The sequence below is a fragment of the Athene cunicularia genome, assembly GCF_003259725.1.
Source record: "Athene cunicularia isolate RWA chromosome 14 unlocalized genomic scaffold, athCun1 chr14_part1, whole genome shotgun sequence".
NCBI classification, from domain to species: domain Eukaryota; kingdom Metazoa; phylum Chordata; class Aves; order Strigiformes; family Strigidae; genus Athene; species Athene cunicularia.
In genome coordinates, this window is record NW_020799118.1 from 7,380,197 (window position 1) to 7,397,240 (window position 17,044).

The 17,044-nt window shown below is 36.8% G+C and overlaps 1 protein-coding gene and 1 long non-coding RNA gene across 2 annotated transcripts in view; one reads left to right on the top strand and one right to left on the bottom strand.

Annotated features, from left to right (window-relative positions):
• The first annotated feature begins 593 nt into the window (after positions 1-593).
• LOC113485866 (putative short-chain dehydrogenase/reductase family 42E member 2) lies at positions 594-16,270 on the top strand. Its single transcript, XM_026859289.1, has 12 exons — positions 594-800; positions 2,975-3,210; positions 5,786-5,881; positions 6,658-6,718; positions 8,574-8,692; positions 10,212-10,287; positions 11,463-11,545; positions 12,039-12,176; positions 13,413-13,478; positions 14,273-14,336; positions 14,699-14,772; positions 16,041-16,270. Exons 2-12 carry the CDS (start codon positions 2,980-2,982, stop codon positions 16,242-16,244), a joined length of 1,212 nt encoding a protein of 403 aa, XP_026715090.1. The 5' UTR covers positions 594-800; positions 2,975-2,979; the 3' UTR covers positions 16,245-16,270.
• Positions 16,271-16,606: 336 nt separating this feature from the next.
• LOC113485880 overlaps positions 16,607-17,044 on the bottom strand; it is a 7,038-nt gene continuing 6,600 nt past the window's right edge. The window contains exon 4 of the long non-coding RNA XR_003399489.1: positions 16,607-16,709. This is a non-coding gene — a long non-coding RNA (uncharacterized LOC113485880). The remainder of the gene's footprint in view (positions 16,710-17,044) is intronic.

Sequence of the window (17,044 nt, forward strand, 5' to 3'; positions counted from 1 at the left end):
CATTATTTAATAGTAATTCACCTTTTCCTGTTCTGTTGTGTACCAGTTAGTTTGCTGCCTGGACTTCATTCATCTTGGAAGCCAGAGAACCCTTGTGCCTACAGTTAAGTCTCTTTGAAAGTACGTAATTGGGTTGAGGATGAAGATAGAAAAATCAGGATGAAAGTACTAAGTACCACTGCCAAACAAGATTTTTGTTTCTTCTCTTTGTATCCAAACTTAGATTGAAAACCATAGGTAGAAGAAGGTATTTCCATTCACTCTGCTGCTAGATGAGATGTATCCTACCAAAATTTCACACAACTGTGGGAGAGGTTCCCTTTTAAACATTAGTGTTAAGAATTTCTTTCCTGATTTTCTTTAGTAAAAAACCCTTTTCTTTGTATTTTTTAAAAAACAGCATGAGATGTTTTAGTAATCTAGTACAGTTTATCTAGAGAGTGAGGTACCAATAGTATATTTGTGTTGTCTAGTGTCTAATCAATAATTTTACCAGGTAACAGTAAGAGATACTAACCTGTTCAGAAGGGTCAGATGTGGAGAAAATACTTCATTTTTTCCTGAAAAGGAACGTAAATCATGTACAAATTAAGCCCTGCCCTTTTTGGCTCCTGGCCCAGCCACCAGCTACAAAGGAGCAGGAACAGCAAAAGGGCCTGAGCACGCGTGAACATCTCTGTCTGTCTGAGAGTACCTGACTGATGCCCTTGTGTTACTAGTTGTCTGGCAAAGAGAAATCTCTCCATCTTACTTGGACTGGAAGGACTGGGAAAACGTTGACATCCAGGATTCTACCAAGGGTACTTACTACTACTTTAGCTATTTTTAAAAACTTGAAATGTTTGACTTAAGTTTTTATGGGGAGAAATTTCTGCTTTTCTACTATTTGAAATTACAGTAGGGGAGCTAAGAGCAACTCACACTGCATGGGCTGCATAAAATGTAACTATGCTCATCATGCACAACACATTAACAAATCAGAATAGTTCCTATAAATTTAGAGAAATAAGCAAGTTACTGATTCTGGAAATAATTTTCTTACAGGAAAATGTTTACATTCAAAATGTGATAATTTTCTAATTCCATGAAACTGATTAATATATTAATGCTATTAGTACTTTTTAAGAAAGAGATTTCTAAACTTTTTGATACAACCTCCAGCTTACAATCTAAGGAGATATTAATGACAAATATTCAAATATATGCCATTTTTTAAATATGTCTTTTTATGGTATATGTGACAAGCTTGACCTTAGTTCTCCTTACTAAGTGTATGAAAATGTACTTTTTCACAGAAGACTAGACAAAAGAATTTTCTATGGCTTAACACTACTGTGTTGCATAATCTAGAGATGCAAATTTACATTTTCTTGATCGAACAGGAGAGCATATTTGGTTTAGTTTTATTCCAATTTAAATTTGGAAACATGGATTATTTGTCTTTTTTGAAATGTCAGGATAGTTTTCAACATAAGGAGCTTGTATTTTCCACTGTGTTATGCCACTCAGTTCACTGGATTTAGTGAGCTGACATTGGGGTTAAAACCATATAACAGCATGGAGAATCTGGTATTTACTTCCCTGTGTCTGAAATCTAAAAAACAACATATAAAACAAGAAAAGTATCCCAAACTAAATTATAAAAAAATAACTAAGCAATAGCAAAAATAGTCCATAACTTTGTATACTGCGGGCTGGATTCTCTATTGTTTTTCTAGTAATATTTTGTCCCCCTGGAAGTGATGTAGCTGTCAGTTCCAGTCATGCCCAGTTTCTGCATAATCTCTGCTGAACCCAGGTGTAAATGACTGAGAGCAAACTATGCTAAACTACCTGCGCCCAGCTGGTGGAAGGTGATGCTCTCACATGCACAGGGATGTTCCTGTGAGGACCCACTCCAACGATGAGAACACCATAATAGTCTGCAGGAATTGCGTCTATATTCCTATAGGAGGCTAGCAAGCACCCAGTTTGGCTCCTACTTTACAGTAACTTAATTTGATTGATGTCAGATATATGTATTCTGGATTTCTATTTGGGGATGAAAAAGCCTAGATCCCGATGTGCAAAGGGCATGCAAGAAATCAGGACAATAGGGGCTGCCTATGCGGGATAATTAGCTGGACTGATTGCTCCGAGTGTATTGTGATCTGGAATACCTGTTATTTTATTTGCAGAATATGAGTGAATTTCTAAAGGGAAGTGTTTATTGTAGAATAAACTCAGACTAATACAGAACAAAGTGTACAGATGGGTAACTCCTGTGGAACTGCTTATCACAGAATGATATTCTAATCAGTTTTTCCAAGCAGATGAACCCACAGGGAGATGGCTTACCTCCTCTGTTCCTTGTCAATTTAGCTGTATATGAAAGCCCTAATGAGAACAATATGGACAAAAGTTAGTAAGAACTGGACGATAACTAAATATATTTAGTGTGTAACCTGAAAAGTTTAAAATGGTAACAAATTTTTATCATTACTGAAGAACTATGGCCCAAATTTGAAATAAAGTGGAATCTAAAAGCAGAATCAATCCTTTCTTATATTCCTTATCTAATTTTTTTCTAGACTAGTAGGTTAGCATCTATTTGGTGTTAATATATCAAAAGTCAGTGAGTTTTCAAGGATAAAATGTTTGATATAGCAAGCCTTCAATAATGTAATCATACCCATTAAGATCAGGTAGTTATAATGTCTCTAAAATCCTGTAATTTCTCATCATTTCTATATAATATGAAATGTGCAGCTATGAGGCAAAGACTAAATCTTGAAATATAGAATTGTTCAGAGTCATTACTCATTGTACATAGAAGACCCATTACCAAAACTATGAATTTATATATTTGAAACATGTTAAGATAATAGAAATATATAAATAAAAACAGTATCGTCACAAAAGGAGCATTGTAACATGAAAGTAACTGAAATTACCCCGATCTCGGAGAATTTTCAATAGATCTTCTACATTGCAGTCGTGATGCAAGAAGGATCTACAGAAGAGCTCCACAGCAGCCAACCTTGTGAGAGCAAACTAAACGAGCATGCTGGTCTACTGGTTAACAGAAGCAGAAAGACAATGGTGACAGGAGGTGGAGGCTACCTGGGATACAATCTGGGATGTGCTCTTGTTAGGTCAGGAATTGCTGTTGTTCTGTTTGATGTACAGAAGCCTAAATGGGAAATTCCAAGTGGAGCAGATTTTTTCAAGGTATGTTGAAATTACATATTTAACAGCAGTGAAATAAAGTTCTACTACTTTTATGCACGTTAGCAAGGCTTGCTCTTAAGGATTTTTGATGAAATCATTTACTGAAAAGCCTTTAAGGACAATATGAATTAATGGTTAAAGGTCCTCACATGCAAGAGTAACTGATTAAGTCCAGGTGGTCAGTTCTCTGTGTCACCAGTGAAGTTGTGGAGTCCTGTGTGGGGAGGCACACATCCAGAGCTCACCTAGGTGACGGAGTGAGCAATGAAGTGACAAACTTTACTGCTCAGGGAAATTATTTTGAGTAAAAAGCTGGGAGCAAGACAGGACAATAAAGATGATCCCAAATGTAGAATGGCTGCCACACAGAGAATGATTGAGGAAACTGGGACTTTCCAGTCTGGGAAAGAGATGACTTGGGAGTGGGAGAGCTCTACAAACCTTGAATGGCGTTGAGATGGATAGGGATGGACTGTTCGGTGGAAGGAGGAAGGGCCGTCAGGTGAAATGAGGAGGAGTGAGTTCAACACAGAGAGATTGTTTTTTCATGTAGTAGGTAAAAGGCATGCACAAAGCCTTGCCAAAAATTTACTTCCGTTGGAGATTACTAAATAGGTAAACTAAATTAGGCTGAAGTAATCTTCTGAATTAAAATACCTGGAGACTGGAAGAGTTTTCTGGGGGAAAGTGTCACATATGCTTGCCCCGATCCTGCTCTTCCCAGAACACCCATTTATGAGCACTGATTCCTTTTGATTCTTAGCAATTCAAGGAATTTATTATGTCTGTAAAAGAGGGATAATGAAAGAGACCTCAAATATTTAACAGCTCACAGTCATGTATGGAGGTCAGCATCCCCCATGATGTGGGGAGCACCAAGTCCTCACAGCTGCCTCGCCACTCAGGTGTGGGGGTCTGGGTGCACTTTGCGCACGCTCCTGTCACCTTGCACAAGTTCTAGCTGGGCAGAGGGTTTCATCCAGCTGATCTTGTCTGAGCATGTAGTGTAAGAACTCTTTGACACCACCACTAGAACTAGAAAGTTGGTGGCAAAGCTGGAAGTGATCACAGAATCTTTGTCCCCGCAGCTGTCGAGGTGATGCCAGATTTTCTCCTTCTGGCTACATCACGATGTGAGACGGGCGGTGAGGGAGGCAGAGGGGGGAGCATGATACTGCTCTGCACAGCTGTGTGGTGGGCAGAATACCAGGCTAGGCAGATCTTTAGTCTCACCCGGGATGGTTGTTCTTAAGTTCAATTTCATAAACAACTTTTACAGAATAGAGGTTGTTATGTGGATGTAATATGGAAGAGTATTATTGAGGAACCATTCAGAAACCATAAACGTGATTGTTAATCATACAAATTCACATAATTTAAGTTGGTGGATTGATGGCAGTTTACATCTTCTAAAGGAGACTCAAGAGATCTGACAAATGATCTTCTGAGAACAGTGTGTTTATAATTCAATTTAAAAAGAATAAATATTACAAAGTAGAAGTGAATTACCGATAAAATGGAACTATGGAGACCTAGTAAATGAAGTAATAGTTACTTCAGAGATCTGAGCCTTGATCAGTGATTTGAAAATTGTGAATATTGTTTATACTGGTTGGCTATTTTAGCATTTGATTGAAGGCAGGAAGTCTAAGTAAGCCATACTTGTGAAATACTTTGACAGCCTCAGAAGAAGAAAGTTGAGAGTTAAAGACTGATTAGATTACCCCTTAATTTTACCTCCAGCCATTTGTTTTGTGATTATTCTATCAATTTCATTAAATTAAATAATATCCAATATTTTGAAATAGCATAATTCTGAAAAGAAAGGTACTATAGTTGTATTGATATCTGTATGTGTGTGGAGTATATTATTCATATAGTATTACCTGTTATACAAAAATGCAGTATAATGTTCTAGGCACAGCATAGCATTTGATGCTAGATGTAGTGTCTGTGTATTTAATACAGTGCCGTGTTCAGTAGTATCTAGCATTTCATATAATGTGATTATAATACACTAATCTATATTAATATAATGTTAAATGTCTATAGTGTGTACTCTGTTTTAATTTTGTACAAAACTGTAATTAAATTTGTCACGCACCTAAAATAAAGCTTAGGTGGCAGAGACATTTGTCCAGATTGCACAAGTCAGATCTTAAGATGCTAACAGAAAAGGGCTTCTTTCATTTGGCAATTCCATGGCAAACAGCTGAACCCTTCCTACTGTGATTTATTGTCCCTGGGACTTGACTCTCCAGCCCTCAGGCATATGCTGCTCCCATTCAAGTCAAACAAGTTTTTCCAGCCTGAAGGCTGCAGGACTAAGTGTGAAAATATGCATTATAATTGAAGCCAACAAGAGTCATATTTGTTTTGCAACAAAATATTGACAAAATTCTTAGTCATGGATGTTTCTCCACATTTATAATGTTTTATTTAATGCTAGTTAAATACTGTAAAAAAGACATCAGAATTATTTTAGATATTCTATAACAGCCATAGTTAATACTAATTCTATAGAGAATGCAGTGAGCTCTACTAGTCAAAAATCCATTTTTTTCTCATTTTACAGGGTGATGTGAGGGATTATGATACGGTGTTCAAAGCATGTGAGGGGGTTGACTGTGTTTTTCATGTGGCTGCATGTGGAATGTCAGGATTAGAACAAGCAAGTACAATTTTCCTAACATTTTCTGTCGTTGTTCTTGTGAAAGCAAAAGTTTATCAGCATGTAATAAAGAATGTAATTATATATCTATGTCAGACAGAACTTAGTTGTAAATGTCAAGTCATCCATACAGGCAACAAGGGAGGTACTTCTTAAATAATAAATGTCAAAGCATGAAACTAAAGTACTACACAAAGTACTCTAGAAAAATGAGATCATAGATTCAAGATCTTGGATAAGGAGGCATATCCTCTTCCTCTAATCTGAGGAAGTGTGACAATATTGCTCTAGAACTAATGTTGATATGTTTCCTTGTGAACTCATAGTCATGAGGATACAGATGAGCAACTCAATATAGTTATGCTAAAAAACTGTGATATTCAGAGAGTGTTACCAAAAAGTCATGAAACTAATTTATTTCTAGGAACAGGACAGATTGCCACTGGAACAAGAATTTGTGAAAGATTTCAGGGAACATAACGCCTGCCTGTAATTCCTGTTTCTATATCATGGGTTATCTGGGGTGTTACAGAAAATTGAAGCATTATAATTTCCTTTCAAATGCATTTTATCTTTAATTTTTCAACTTTATTTATTCATACACTGAACAAGACAATGAAAATGAGAACTGCTAGAAATCACTGTATGCCAGAAGGACAGATAACTGTAACACGTACATCACAAAAAGGCCACAGCTGTTCTAGATCGGGCAATTGTAAAAATTGTATTGTGTGACTTGTTCCATTAATTAGATAATGTGTAAACTCTATTTCTAGCTTCAAAAGAAAGATCAGATTGAATCCATAAATGTTGGAGGCACAAAAGTAATAATTGATGGTATGTACCTAGATTTTCTTTTTTTGCGTCTGATCCAAATCATTAATGAAAAAACCTTCTAATTGGATGTTTTCTGTGTGATTTTGGAGTACAGTGAGGCTCTTCTCTCCCTCCTTTCAGAGTATGATGTAAAGCTGGGTGTGCAGGTCCCATTAAATGGTAGACGTGCCACTGGTTTGAACTGGGTGTAGGTTTTCAACCTGGACTTCTTTCCTTGGCAGACCGACTTAAACTCTACTCCATGTGCTGGTTATTTTTTTCCTGTTACTCTGTGTAATGGAGAAGTGTTATCCTCTTTCCTCATAGAAATAAAATGAGAGATACTGTACTGTTTCTTGTGTTGTAAACATTTGGTAACAGGAGCCATAGATGTGCTAAGCATATTTAGCTATTATTTTATCACATTAATATAGAATATTTTCTGTCCTTTCTGATCATCTGTCTAAACATGATCTTTCTTTAATTATATGCTGATATTTAACTACTGTTTCTGGAAAATGTTAGTAGATTTCTTTCTGTATATTCAATTCCAGAGGGAACATTTCAAAGTGTATTCTGCATACGAAAGCTACTTTCTCTTTGTCTTTCTTTCAAAAAACAAATGGTGAAAAAAATCAAAAGAGCAAAATGGCAAAAGAAGGTTTTATTTAGACCCATATTCATGCTGCCTGTGGGTTATTATTGAGAAAAGCAGAAATAATTGGAGTGAAATGGTAGGCAAGTAAAACTCTAAATGAGGTAGAGGGAAGAGGTTGCCACATATTCCCTTCCTCTTACCCCAACCTCTGAACCCACAGGAACATGTCGTGTCAAATTTTCATAGGCTCCCAACAAAGCAAGTATCTGGGAAGAGCACGAACCTGTTAATCTACAGTTTAATAATAGATTTTATTACTATATTTTGTTCCAAATATTTACAACACAGTAATTACATTCACTGTTTTCAAAATGAGCCAATGAACCAACTGGACTGATTGCTCCGTAGATTCTAAAATTTCCTGACTTTGAATATTAATTAACTAAAATTATTAACTTAAACTTTAGAAGTATCATTAAATCAAAAGGAAATTTATGTTATTCAAGTTTGCAATGACATATAGACAGCAGAATTTAGACATAATATCTTAACACCCAACTGGAATCCATAATTAAGACTTCGTTTTGTAATTAATATTGGTTTCATTTGTGTTTAAGGTACGCTAACAGCATATGTTTCCTGCTAACATGTAATTTGTCACTTATGAACAGCTTGAGCCAATTTGCAGTTTTGTCACACACCGGGGCGAGTTAGCACATTTTCTCATATGCCTTTACAGGCATCCATGGAACTGGTGCAAGAAGCAGTGCTGCTTACTGCTCACTGCTGGAGTAAGGGCAAAAATAATGGTCCACAGACAGGCTGCTCTCGGCAGTACTACCCCTACAGAAAGAAGCAGGGAGTTTTCAGTGCTATTTGATCTCAAGAAATGTTCTTACTCATCTTCTTTTCATTCAGTTTGTAAAATGAATGTGCTTTAAGAAACGTTTCTGAAGGAGGAATTTTTCCCCCCGTCAAGCTAATTCCTCTCTCCAGCTGATGACTACAGTCCTGTGGTGATATGACAGCTGCAAATACCTGATTGTAAAACGTTTGGTGACCACAGTGTGTAATATTTACGTAACAGATGTCTGGGATGAAAAATTCCAGCTGCATGAACAAGAATATTATATTAAGTGATAAGATAATGCTAAAATTAAAAGATTTATTTTTCTATAACTGTAATGTTTGTTTTCAAAAAGAGAAGCTGCCAGTTCATTTGTTGTTTCTCGATCTTTATTTTTGTTTTAAAATACTTTATTTTGCAAACCATTGTAGTCTGCAGACAAAGAAATATCCCTAGACTGATATATACCAGTACAGTGAATGTGGTATTTGGAGGGAATCCTATTGAAGAAGGAGATGAAGAAACTGTGCCATATTTTCCACTGGAAAAGGTACTTTGTTCGTGTGATGGCATGGATTTACTGTGCTCTAAAGGGCAGATTATGTGAAGGCTGTTCTGAGAGCAGAAGCTGTTTTACTGTAGATCGCATCAAATTCCATGAAATTACCTTTCATTAATAAAAATTGACCCATGATCACTGAAGAAATACTCAGATCATAGTGGCTTTAATCTGCTATAACTAGACAGATGTGGGATGATAAAATACCTAAAAATGACTTAGTGGAATCTGACATTTAATAAGAGTGTTTCAAGAGGAAGGGCTTTCAGAGGACCATCCGCTATGTAAATACTGAATATTATGGCCCCTGTGAGCCTTTGCGTTGAATAATATTATTAAATATCAAATTCTGCATCTATATCACAGACAGTTTTGCTTCTCTGAAGCTCCCAAACCTTGCTTTCTTGCTGCAGGCCAAGCGGTAGTTACAGTCACCTCAGGGCTGCTCTGAAATACCATTTCCTCCTTCGCTGTGATCATTTAGGAAATACTCTCGAGATGAAATCTGAAGCTAAATGCTTTCTGGCCACTCTTCCCATTTGTTCTTCCCTGCTCCCAGCACACTGCCTGCAGTTAAAAGCTGTAATTTTAGAATGTACATCCTGTGTCCAGGAATCCTAAATGGGACCGACGACTACTCTGTTGGTGCCTCCTGAGATAGTTCCTTGGATATGTCAGTTCGTGCACAGCCTGCACAGCGCCTCAGACTTGCAAGAAAACATTTTAGGAATTTGCAAGTAGTTGCATGTGTCTGAGCCCTAACCATATATTTTCTCTAAAGGTGATCATGTAATAGCAAGCAGCAGAGAGAGGTGGGGCATGGAGGGAGGTGGAGCAGGAGGATTAAACCACCTGGGAGTAGAAAAATTTGCCATGGTGGGATTTTTAGGTAAATTTTTCAATATAAAGTATCGCAATACAAAATTCAACAGATACATAAATAGTCTCATGTGGATAAGTAATCACAAAACCAGCATGTGCTAACTCTGTCCAGGATCCTATTGTTTAAATGCACTTGGGTGCAATTTTTAAAGTTAATAATAAAAGATACAGCTGGGAGACAATTATTTATAACTTCCCAAATAGCTTCAATAAGAAATGGAAACATTTTTAGGAAAGTCTGAATTTTTAATTTCATATTTGACATACTATTTAGAAAAACTTTTTTTCCAATTCAAAGTGGATGTTTTTTTCAAAATAAAATTATCTGACCCACCAGAACATTTGGCTTAATATTAATTTTTTCAGTACATCCATCACAAAAAGTGAGTTAAGTAAATACTAGTGGACTTAAATTCACTCTGAAACTAAATTTATGCGACTAAAGTGTAAGTCTGTTGTCAAAAATGAAGTATGTATTTGCTAAATCTTGTTATTTCTAGTTTGGTTTTACTTAGCTGATGTGTACAAGCTGGCTAAATTTAAATGTTATCAGACATAAACAGTAGTTTGCCTTTACAAATGCAATAATGTGATTAAAATGTTGATCATATTCTGCCTTTCTTTATAGCAATTTAATCATTATTCTAGAACAAAGGCAATTGCAGACCAAATGGTTCTTGCTGCTAATGGAACTTTACTCAAAGGTACATATAAAACATCTGGGGTTTTCCTATCATTAGTAGTGCTAATGGATATTCCATTCTCTGATTACTCATTTATCAATAAATAATATATTTTAACTGAAATAAGGATTTATTTTGTTTGTTTCTACTCCTCTCTTCAGTGGATGATTTTTTTTTATGTGAATACTCAGACAGGTATGAGATTATATGCAAACAACAGATGGGAAGAATCATTAAATTTAACCTTACTTCTTCAAATAATCTTAAAAGTTTATGAATTTTACTGTAGATAGAGAATTTGTGCTTTTATTCCCCGTTCAATCTATCACTTCAAGCTTCTCTCATAATACCAATCTCTAAGTGCTGCCCAGTAGGTCATTCTCTTAATCCCTGAAGGCTGCAGGTGTCTGGCAGGAATAATTGCAGTTTCTTAAACAGATTGGGAATACGATATCAGGGTCATGCATGAATAGCTGTGGCTCATAATCTATCTGTAAGTGGCAAGAGAAATATTTATCTTTGCTTTTACCATGCATATTTCGTTATTCCTACTGATTTATCTCAACTGAAAATTTGGCAAACATAAATTAGGTGGGAATTCAATTTTAGCATCCTCCATTAACTACTGAGAAAATGCCTAGCACCTGTTACACTCGCCCACATCAAAGGTGTAATTGTGCCTGTTCTCAGGAGTCAGAGGAGTGTACTTACTGATTCACATGTAGAGCTTAAAGTACTCATTTTGATTTAAAATATTCTAAATTGAAAGCCTGTGTTTAAGAGACCTCTTCCATTCCTTTGTGATGCCATTGAGCTGCAAGCAAGCAAGGTGTCTAAATATAGAAAACTGAATGATCTTCTTCCAGTATTGCATGTGTCTACAATGATGGACAAATATGTACATTATAAACTTGTATCTGTAATAAATAGCAAAAGTCAGTCAAGCAGAAGGCATATCTGTAGGAAAGTTTGATTCATCCTGGTCAGAGGGATTCAGATTTTCAGGCTGCTAAGCTAGGGTCTTTCACTACTATTGAACCTGATTTTTTATATGGAAATGAAAACAAGTTACTGGGAAGCAGAATCACATGGAATGGTCAGACTGATCCCTTCACAGTGTAAAATTCAGACAATGTATATCAGCCATATGTTGATATCAAAGCTATCTGAAAACCACTTTTTGTTTTCTCTCCAAGGAGGAGACAAGCTCCACACTTGTGTGCTTCGTCCACCAGGCATATATGGACCAGAAGAGCAGCACCACCTGCCACGAGTAGCCGTATGTGTTATGTAGTCAGCTCTGGAGGACACTGCAAGTAGTTGTAAGGGCATAACACAAGTGGAAGTATCTTGATTACAGTTCTTAACAATTCCTCCAGGAAGACTGTTGTGACTGCTGACAGGTCAGATGGTGCAAGATAAGAGATTACATGATAGGAGCCCTGCAGAAATGGCAAGGATCAAGCTGTACTTTTAAGTGAAAAGGAAAAAATGCAAAGCTGAAATGCCATGATGGAGGAACTAGGTTTGCATCCCATAGTGTCAGCCAAACACTATGATGTCACCATATTTTACCACTAAGTATCAGTGCAACAGTCCTTGATTATAAAACCACCAACTAGTTGGTTGGTTTTTTTCTTGTGACACATTTCTTGTGCTGTAATTGTACTCAAAGACAGCAAATAGTAAGTGTGCGGGCTGAGCCAAAATGAATACATTATACTGCATAATAAAGGAATAATGTAGTTATTTCATATTTTCTGTTTCTACAGGTAAATATCCAGCGGAGACTATTTAACTTCAAGTTTGGAAATCACAAAGTTCAGATGAACTGGGTTCACATAGGAAATCTAGTACAAGCTCACTTACTAGCTGCTGAGGCTCTCACCCCCGAGAAAGGTTATGTAGCTGTAAGTAAACAATATTAACATTATGTCCGTAGCTATAGCTCTCAAATAGGTTTAATTTTTGATGTTCTGAGATCAAAGTTTCTCCAAAAGGTCATGTGCTAAATTCTCAAAAATGGTGTGTGATTCAACAAGCACATGGACAGTGCAAAATGCAAATACATTCTGCTAATATTTTGATGCTGGTTTTCGTTTGGTTTTGGTGGGGGTTTTTTTGTGGTTTAAAAATATATAATTTCCTATTTGATTGGAAGAAATAGTATTTTTAACCAGGTTAATATATTCACCTTCATACAAACTTGTATATTCTGATTCTAGATGCGTAACATAAAATTTAGAGCAACCATTCTGAGGCATTCCAGTTTTTCAGGGTTGAAAATTCCAAAGAGAGAAGTACAAAATTAATGGACAATTTTTAAAGATTTTTCTTTTTCTTCTACTGGTCATAATTGCAACAACAATCTGAGGACTGTGAAGCATTACAGAACTGACAGTGTTGCAGCAGCTACTACATTCACAGCTCCTGAAGGTTCCAGCTTCATTTATGATGGTAGGAACATACAGACAACAGGTACAGATATGTCTGAACATCCTGCCATGTGCTGTCAACTAGTTAAGAGCTTGGAAGCTACGCAGCTGTTCTAGAAGGAAGTAATGCCCAGACTCCCAGGGTCTGCTTGGTGTTCCCCGTGCTCCCTGTTGGACAGGCTCCTCACCCAGAGCACGGCTGTCGAGGAAGTTTTGCCTGCTGGAAGAAGGTAGACTGGAAGCTAAAAGTGGATTCAAGCACTTTGACATGTCCCACGGAATATATATACCACAATTATCTTCATCAGAAAATTAGCCAGAGGTGGAACTTGACCTCAAAAAGCTGTATTTATTAAATGCTGTCAGTGTTGCCAATTCTGTTGGACTCACAAAGATAATTCTATGCCCTGTATGTCATGAAGAATCTAATGCTTTTAAAAGCAGAGTTACTACATAGTGAAATCAAGCTCCGATCTACATTACACCATGGTTAATCATGATTACCACCATGGGGTTACCCAAAAGCATGAGACGTGTCTGAGATCACAGTGAAGTCCAGTGAAAGTGGTTTGTTGAGCTGAGTTGTGTGCGTTCACCGTGTGCATGCTGGCGTGTTATTCACGAAGTCAAGAAAGGTAGGTATGAGAGAGAAAGAAAATGTCATCCTACGTGCAGTGTTTTTCTAATTGTTTTTCTCTGCTTCTTTAACAGAGTGGTCAGGCCTATTACATACATGATGGTGAAAACGTCATATTTTCTGAATGGATAGTCCCTTTGGTATGTATTGCACGCACATTTAATGCACCTAATCCTATCGTTCACTAAAAGACCATACTAACTAAATGAAATGCAGTGCACATTAATTGCTGAATTAATTAATTAACATTCTAGCTGCATATCTCAAATTTCCACTGGCTTTAAGGGCAGTTTCGGATAGGCATAACTGTGGAGTTTGGCCCTTAGTGTTCTAAGGGAATTTAGCTGAGAGATATAGAACCTACTGCGGAACAGTCGTATTTCTGTGAAGCGAGCTCACAGTGCATGAGAAGTTCTACTGTTAGCATCTGGCAAGCCTTTTATAACCATTATTTATTTCTTTGTCCTGGCATCAAGTGCAGCACAAAAGGGAAGGCCATTTAGATTGGTATCTTAAAAGCTTAAAAGAAGCAACGTTTTATTTTCATCAACATCAGGCTGGGATTTTAGGAGCATGCTGAAGTTTTGATCTTGCAATGCCAACACAGAAAAGTCTTCCAGGAAAATTACTGCAGTAGAATGATGGGCCTGTATCTAAATGTAGTTCAGTATTCCAGTCTCGGTCACTTGCCCCTTGGAAACAGCATTGTTTCCCCTTTACCATCCAGTTGCTTTTGAAGGGTGGGAGGTGGGCATCAAAAAATGAGTAGTGGGTTTAATCACATTTCTGACTACCAGTATTGATAGGAAGATTAGCTGAAAAAAAAGTTTAGATACATGTTTTATAAACATTCATTTTTCCATTTTCATGCTTCATTGACACCCTCAATTTGGTATAAATTCTCTGATATTCTTTCTTTTTACCCCCCTTCTAGTTTGAAAAATTAGGCTACAGGAAACCCTGGATACGTATTCCAGTTCTCCTGGTTCATATGGCAGGTAAAAATAATAAAATACATACTTACTGATTGTGCTATTTATTTTTTAAATTTGTTTTCTTATTCCTATAAAGCTACATAATGGTTTTATAAAATGCAAGGACCCAAATTGTAGGAATTATATAATTTAACATTATTCTAATTAATAATAATAATTTATGCCATTTTGCATTAATTATACCAGATAAAGTGTAAAGACTATTCATAAACTGAGTCCCTCACGTACTTTATAAATTAAATACTGCCTTCTACCACCTTAATTGCATTCTCTGATATCAATAGGGGTTATAGGCTGTGCAATGTCAGCATTATCTCAGTTTATGGTTATCTAGTTGTCTCATAAAGTACCTTTCTGTTTCACAGCCACTGTGATGGAGTATCTGCACCTGATACTGCAGCCAGTTTTTAACTTTACACCTTTATTGACAAGAAATGAGGTAAATATATAAAAAGATATAATGTTTACGTATTTCTGACCAAAATTCTCGTGAAGTACATGATACACCCTTCGGATGCAGACAGGACTGTCTGCAGTAGAGCTCTGTATTTCTGCTCGGAGTGTAGTCCAGTCAGGGCTTACACAGCCATTTTGTAGCCTGATTTTTCATGCCATACTGGCCACCAAAGTCATCAGAAATTAATTACTCCTTACTTGAAGATTAGATGATCCAAAGAAACATTCTAGAGGTGTAAGACAGAGCGACTGACCCAGAGCTAGCACAGAGAGGAAAACAGGCACTACATCATTTCCAGCGAGCTGTCCTATGCTGTGGAACTACTTGTTAAAGGAAGGTGGTCCCAGAGGACAGAGCAAGAGTCTCAGGTCAAAGTGGTAGCAGTTATAATACCAGGCTAGCTAATAATTAGGAAGGCTACTAAAAATAATTCTAAATTGGAATGAAAAGTCAATTTTCGGAAAAAAAAAAACAACCAACCAACCCACAAACCAAAAAACAACCAAACAACAAACAAACAAACCAAAAGCCAACTGCCAACTTCTGGACAAATTCATTTTGATCTAACGTGTTTTTGTACAATATTATGATTTATAATATAAGCCAAAATGCTTCTAACTAATCTATCATCTAGTCTCTTACTATACTGTAGCATGTAACACAGTAGGACACTGAAGGGACTGAATGGATCTTACGAACTACTGCTGCAGCTTTTTGGTTATTCCACAATTTATCTATCTGGTTTTATACTTACTTCTACATTCTATATCTGAAGCAGAAATTGAGACTGTGAAAGTGAGTTGAGCACTTTCACAGGCACCACGCATTGACAGGTGGAGGATATAACTCTTCAGAAGTGCATCCTTAGATAATGCATTTCTGCAAAGTTGAGAAGCCACACCACTCCCCTCCAATGCATTCATCCAGTTCCCTTGTGCATTTCTCTGTACAGAAGAGCCCGTCTGAGGGAATTGTGCTTAGTTCTTTATTCTCACATTCACAAGTGAGAAAACAGCATCATAAACTCCTGTACTCAGTCCTCTGAGCTTTGGCTCTTTACCTGTCAAGCTACGTCAACTTATTCTGTTACCTCTGGACAGAATCCAACTCCAAAATGTATACATTTTTGCATGCCTATCTTTAGGCATGTTTTTAATTCCACTGTAGTATCATTATTGACATATTTTCATCCCAGTTCTAGAAAATCAGATATTAAGTTCACTTCTCTTGACTGTCCGTTTGGATTTTAGGTGTGGAATGTTACTGTAACTCACACTTTCCGGATAGACAAGGCACGAAATCAACTTGGCTACAAACCAAAGAAATTCTCTCTGGCTGATTCTGTGGATCATTATCTTAAAACAAGACCTACTTGCCAAGAAGATCACATGTTCCTTAAAATGGTGTTTGCTTTTGGCGTTTTGTTAAGTTTGATCTATCTTTCTTTCTTCTAAAATCAAATAACAACCCACCTGTTCCAGAAAACCTGATTTTTTTTTTTCTGAGTATTAATGATCTGGTCATAGTACATTCCTCAGTCACTACAGACTTTATTGTTCTCATGACAACATCTCTCTGATCTCATTTTAAAAAAGAAACAAACAAACACAAAAGTGAAAACACAGGACACATCAAGGATTGTTCCCAAAGGACAATGCTGTGTCACAAAATCAAAGGAGTTCACCGCTAACAGATGCAGGAATAGTTTTAATGGATCTTCATTAATGGATTGCTTCATGCTGAGAAGGATTTTCTAAAAATGATCATTCAGGAGAGTAAGAAATTGGAAGAAGAGGGACTGTTGTAGAACTGCAGTGCTGTAACAAGTCCAGTAGCTCCAATGAAGAAAAGGTTGACTAAACAATTGCTCTGATGAAGTTGCTGCTACAGCTACTGTATGTATGAGGAATTATGAAGATCTGGGAAATAATACAAAAAATATGAAAATAAATATTTATCAATAACAGGTGGTGAGAGGGCTGAAAGTCGTATTTATTGTAAAATAGTTTGTGTTCAAAAGCCTTGTAAAAATGTAATAAATAACATTCTGTGTGTTTGTAAATCAAATAGTATCCTTTCAATGCAATAATAAATAATAACTGAACCAAATACTGGTTTTAAGGAGTCTGTGGGGAGGCGGAGGGAGGGCACGTAAGCCCTCAGAGTTCAGACAACTGTTACTGCTACCTTGCCTTGTAAGTGACGCCGGGTCACACTACCTGTAACCCTGTACCGGTGCTGGCACACGGTGCGC

Coding starts and splice junctions, on each gene's coding strand:
- LOC113485866 (XM_026859289.1), top strand. CDS start 2,980: ATGCAAGAAGGATCTACAGAAGAGCTCCACAGCAGCCAACCTTGTGAG. Junction 5,882..6,657: donor GAATGTCAGGATTAGAACAA/GCAAGTACAATT, acceptor CTCTATTTCTAG/CTTCAAAAGAAAGATCAGAT. Junction 10,288..11,462: donor TAATGGAACTTTACTCAAAG/GTACATATAAAA, acceptor TTTCTCTCCAAG/GAGGAGACAAGCTCCACACT.